Source organism: Etheostoma spectabile, chromosome 20, assembly GCF_008692095.1.
Source record: "Etheostoma spectabile isolate EspeVRDwgs_2016 chromosome 20, UIUC_Espe_1.0, whole genome shotgun sequence".
In the NCBI taxonomy this organism is placed as follows: Eukaryota; Metazoa; Chordata; class Actinopteri; order Perciformes; family Percidae; genus Etheostoma; species Etheostoma spectabile.
Window position 1 is genome coordinate 9,531,999 of NC_045752.1, and position 5,265 is coordinate 9,537,263.

Below are 5,265 nucleotides of genomic sequence, written 5' to 3' on the forward strand. Positions count from 1 at the left end.
TGTGTGTGTGTGTGTGTGTGTGTGTGTGTGTGTGTGAAGGGATCAGGGAGTCTTAAAGAAAATAGCAGAAATAGCAACTCAATAAGGCCCTTCCATTTTATTCCATTTTATTCCATGACTATAGTGTTGACGTTAATAAAATTTATTTCAGATCACAATGGCATAGGCGTGAAAGACAAAGAGAGATCGTCAGACACACAGAGAGAGGCAAGCGAAGGATAAGACAGGGGAATGAATTCAGTGGAAGCAGGACAGGATGAAAGGAGCAATAGAGGATTGCAGGCAGGTAATTGACAATGGTTGGGTCCCTAACGTGAAACTGCTGGCTAGGGCATGGAACTACCCTTATTGAGGAAGTTTTACAACAGTCATGAATGACAGTGCACCATGGTTTAGGCCTTTTAACATAGACTTTACAGTGTCTCACATTAGGAAGCTGCACATTTTTTCAGACAGTTTGCAGACAGCACTGATATCTGTATAATTTCTTTTATGAATGTGGTATCTGCATTTTCTCTTTTGATTTGATTAAGACACCCCCTGAGGGTTTCAAAATGGTATTGGGTGTGGATTTAATGTGTTATCTTCACATCGTAAAATACTACAGAAGTCCGAAAAGCAAAAAATGTCCCACATTAGGGCAATCTACCCTAATTAACGATGCCAGATGATTTGGCACGACATTAATAAAACCGCCTAGACTTGGTCAGAAAGCTTTGTAAAAGAAGAGATTTCTGCAGAGAATTATGACAATTCATAAAATTGATTTAGCGTCAGAAGCAGAGCCAGGACTCAGTGGTGTACAAGGGAGAGCTGCTGTCAGTGTGGAAGGGACATCTATGCTGTTGTACCACAGTGTGTGAACAAGCAAACATGATCAGAGTAGAACTTTGCAATATAACCACATTCTATGCCTAAATGTTACTAGTGACTTATTAAGCCTTTTATCCTTAAAGTAGGATAGTAAATATACAAAGCCCACTTACTTTCAATAGGAGGAAAGTAACATGACATGTTATACAAAGGAAAAACTGTATGATGTTGTCAGTAGAAAGTCCAATACATTTTACTTTATTCTTTATGCCTATTTATTCTTTTATTTCATTATAAGGTTTGGATATCTGTGAACACTTGTTTGCACAGAAAATAGATTTTAATATTATAGAACATCATTGGGTTGTAAATACGTTAACTGTTTTACATTGTGAAGCAACACTTACTGTGTTTGCGGTTAATTGGAAATGGTGATATTTTACAAAAATACACTGAATTACAAGGCTGTAGAGAACAGTGCGCTATTGCAGACCTATATTCTAAGGTTTACATTATTTTAATATTGTCATTGTCAAGTAAAGCGGGCCGGTCTAAGGAATGAAACACCAGGGCTGAACAGGAGTCCCACTCCGGCCCTGTTGAGGATATAGACTTTTCTAACAACCGGAGGAGGAGATTTCCTTATACAAATATTATTTTAAAACATTACCCATAGTCTGCTTCAAAGGCTGGTGCTGATGGTCTTTTTTGAATCAATACCTGTAAATGTGACTGTTTAGGCAAAACAATGAAGTTAAATCTAAATGAAACAAAGCTATAGACTTTGGAAAGCTCTCTCTAGGGCCACAGAACATAACTGCAAACTGATGTCTCATGTAAAATCTATGGACCATTTTTATTGTAGGCCTACTAATGACATGTAGAATTTATTTTAATTTTGCATTAGAGATTAAAAAAAATATATAAATAGAGAAACATCCTCAGTGGGGGAAAAAAATCATTGAAATACCACGGTGTCATTTCTGTTTGAAGGTGAACTTTCCCTCTAGGTGCTGACAGAGCCAGAAAGCAGAGAGGAAACTAAAAGTACGACGGTCTCAAAAAAGCGCGTGATTTATGACATCAACTCTGACAAGTCAGTCAACTTCATTTGATAGTTCACTTGTGCATGGAAAAGCTGCTGCTTATTCCTGAAGCTTACACCTTTAGAAGCACTGTTTGGCTGTGAAAGACGCGTTGTTTCAGTACTTACATTCGTTAATAAAGGTGTAGTTTCGTTTCCTTCGGTGTCCCCGGCGCCACATTTATGATATAAGTCAGCGGTTTCATTAACATTGATGCTCATTTTCTACTCTGGAAAACTCAGGACACAAGCTACAAGTAACAAACTCTCTCTGCCTCGTCCAAGTGCAAAATAAAGTTATGAAATCATATTCTCTTAAATCACGTTTAAACTCCACTCTTATCTAGTTGTCTGATGCTGACTGTTGTTGTTTATCACTCACATCACGTGCCTTTCTTTTCCGTCGCATTTGGAACGTCAGGAGACCGCCCAATCAGAAAGCGACTCTCCGCTCGTTTGACCAATCACCAGCCGACTCTGGTCGACCACTGATGACGCAATTCAAGCATGCCTGAAAGCGGAGAATGTTGAGGTGAGCTCTGAATGTGAAATTTCTCATACATAATTGCGTAATTAGCATTTATTTAAACTAAAGTCGTTACGTTTAGTTAAATAAAACACTCAGTTTACAGTTATGATGTGTTTTATAACTTTTCTGCTTCGTAACCCAACGTCTTTGTCATTTTAGGCTTTTCTTCAGAGTATTTACGTCTATACTAAGTGAAAGAAACCTAAAGGCTGCCGCTGTGCACCGGAGCTTCTGCTCTGCAGCCTCCTTGCCAGCCTCAGTTTGTTCTGGCTTTGCTGTGAAGACCCTAATGGAGCCTAAACTGTACCGACCTCCTCCAGAGGTCCGAGGTATGACCTCTCTGGACAAAGAGGCCTTCACACAGACCATTACTGTTCCAGCTCTACGGGTGCCAACTGGGGTCTTAAACAAAGTGGTAAAGAGCTTAAGAAAGGCGACCATCCAGCGCCCAGGGGTGCCCAGAGTGGTGCAAGATAAAGAGGAGAGCAGTGACTTTCGTTTAGTCCTGTTGGACCCCCACAGAGTGTCCTCACCTAGCTTCTTCAGTGAAGCTGAAGCCGAAGCTCTGAGGTCCTTCAGTGTTGCTGAGGAGCTGCAGTACTATGAGCTGCGGCTTACCTATCACAACCTGAAGAGTGAAGAAGTGCTGGAGGCTGTGCTCCCTCAGGGCCAGGACGTGACCTCTGGGTTCAGCCGGGTGGGACACATCGCACACATGAACCTGAGGGACCACCAGCTCCCATACAAGAACCTCATAGGTGAGACAGATGTTGGAAGATTCCCTCATTCTGTGCTGTCTAACATATAGCTCCAAAATCTGCCAGTTTTGGTCTGAAACACTTTTTATTAGGTGTTTCAAAAACCTTCTTGTACTTTACATGTAAAGTATACAATTTGTTTTTATTTTCATTGCTAACTAGGTGGCTGCTTCTATTGTAGGTCAAGTCATTATGGACAAAAACCCTGGTGTTACTTGTGTGGTCAATAAGACAAACATTATTGACTCCACTTACCGCAACTTCAAGATGGAGGTGATGGCTGGAGAGGAGAACATGGTCGCCAAAGTAGGTTAAATCACAAATGTGCTATTATTTCATGTTAATGATTTACATGTACTGCGTAGCAGCACTATCCATTTATCCATTCATTCTCAGATATAATCAGATCATTGGCTGATGGTTGGTGACATCATCTTTGTGCTGCAGGTGAAAGAAAACGGGGTGACATACGAGTTTGATTTTTCTCGTGTATACTGGAATCCCCGGCTGAGCACAGAGCACCAGCGTGTAGTGCAGCTTGTGAAACGTGGTGACACTGTGTTTGATGTGTTTGCTGGTGTTGGACCCTTCGCCATCCCGGCTGCCCGCTCGGGGGCCAACGTGTTGGCCAATGATCTCAACCCAGAATCCCACCGATGGCTGCAGCACAACTGCAAACTCAACAAGGTGGAAAAAAAAGTCAGAACCTTTAACTTGGATGGCAGAGCGTTCATCCAGGGGCCTGTGAAGCAGGAGCTGCCTGTGTTGCTGAAGGGAAAACCCAGTGTCCATGTAGTGATGAACCTGCCTGCTTTGGCTCTGGAGTTCCTGGATGCATTCAGAGGCCTCTTGCACCAGGAGACTTCCTGTGATGAGAACCTACCAACAGTGCACTGCTACGGCTTCTCTAAAGATGACCAACCTGAGACGGATGTGGTGGAGAGGGCTTCCCGCAGCCTCGGCTTCCCCCTGAAGGACCAGTGTTCTGTCCATTTTGTGCGTAATGTAGCACCCAACAAAGATATGATGTGTGTGAGTTTCACAATCCCTAAAGAGGTCCTCTTCAGCGCTGATTATGAACAAACAGGTCAGTTCTTAGACTCAATTTTAACCTGTTTTTTTTTTTTTCTGCTTAATTTTTGTGTATTATATTTTCCTACTTTGAAATCAATTAATCAATCAACAAAAAGACAACTATTTTGATTGGGTAATTTTTCAAGAAAAAAAAAAAGCCAAAAATTATGTTTCAAGCTTCTCAAATGTGAACAATATTTTGTTTTCCATCTTGCATGAAAGTAGACTGAAGCTCTTTGAGTTTTCAACATTTTACTATAATAATACCAAGGCACATTCGTTGTATATGAATACCTACTTGGCAAAAGACCTGTTTCTGTTTAACAATAATAAGCAGATTAATTGTGATGAATATACTCTTTATTAGCAGCCATAACTTAGAAGTAGAGCCACAAAGATCAATAAATTAGTTGTCAACTAACAAATTAAACGGCAACTATTTTTGATAATCGATTAATCAGTTATGATGATGTAAAAATGATTTGATTCCAACTTCTTAAACAGAATATTTTCTAGTTTCTTCATTCCTCTATGACAGTGAACAGAATATCTTTAAGTTTTGCACAAACAAGACATCTGAGGACATCATCTTGGGCTTAAGAGAATACTATTTTCTATAGTTTTCTGACATTTTATAGACCAAACTACTACTAGGAAATTGATTAATCAAGAAAATAATTAGATTAATCAATGATAAATATACTATTTATTTGCAGCCCTAACTTAGAGGATTCACGCTGTCACTGTTGTTGTATTTGCTAGGTACAGTATGTGTATGTTTGAATGTAATGCACAATGGCACTACATTAAGACTATTGTCCAACTTGGAGGACAATAACTTTGTACTCAATGAAATTCTAAATAGATTTTGTTCATCCACAGAGCCTTCAGTAGAACCAGCTCCAAAGAGACAGAAGTGTGAAGATTCAACAGATTCAACATAATCATATCGACCTGTCTCTATAAGGAAACATTAGAGTTGAGAATTTTGAAGAGTTCTTTTTTTT

The 5,265-nt window shown here is 39.9% G+C and overlaps 2 protein-coding genes and 1 long non-coding RNA gene across 3 annotated transcripts in view; 2 read left to right on the forward strand and 1 right to left on the reverse strand.

The window, feature by feature from the left end:
• LOC116670099 (uncharacterized) overlaps positions 1-1,501 on the forward strand; it is an 11,403-nt gene extending 9,902 nt beyond the window's left edge. Inside the window, exons 2-3 of the long non-coding RNA XR_004326944.1 lie at positions 711-718; positions 1,490-1,501. This is a non-coding gene — a long non-coding RNA (uncharacterized LOC116670099). The remainder of the gene's footprint in view (positions 1-710; positions 719-1,489) is intronic.
• Positions 1-2,311, reverse strand: part of slc38a6 (solute carrier family 38 member 6) — a 14,816-nt gene extending 12,505 nt beyond the window's left edge. The window contains exon 1 of the mRNA XM_032500404.1: positions 2,027-2,311. Within this exon, the coding sequence (XP_032356295.1) occupies positions 2,027-2,119 (93 nt within the window). The 5' untranslated portion in view covers positions 2,120-2,311. The remainder of the gene's footprint in view (positions 1-2,026) is intronic.
• A 25-nt stretch (positions 2,312-2,336) lies between these two features.
• trmt5 (tRNA methyltransferase 5) overlaps positions 2,337-5,265 on the forward strand; it is a 3,073-nt gene continuing 144 nt past the window's right edge. Inside the window, exons 1-5 of the mRNA XM_032500402.1 lie at positions 2,337-2,429; positions 2,586-3,184; positions 3,366-3,490; positions 3,632-4,271; positions 5,141-5,265. The exon at positions 5,141-5,265 is cut by the window's right edge and continues 144 nt beyond it. Of these exons, the coding sequence (XP_032356293.1) occupies positions 2,422-2,429; positions 2,586-3,184; positions 3,366-3,490; positions 3,632-4,271; positions 5,141-5,202 (1,434 nt within the window). The 5' untranslated portion in view covers positions 2,337-2,421 and the 3' untranslated portion in view covers positions 5,203-5,265. The remainder of the gene's footprint in view (positions 2,430-2,585; positions 3,185-3,365; positions 3,491-3,631; positions 4,272-5,140) is intronic.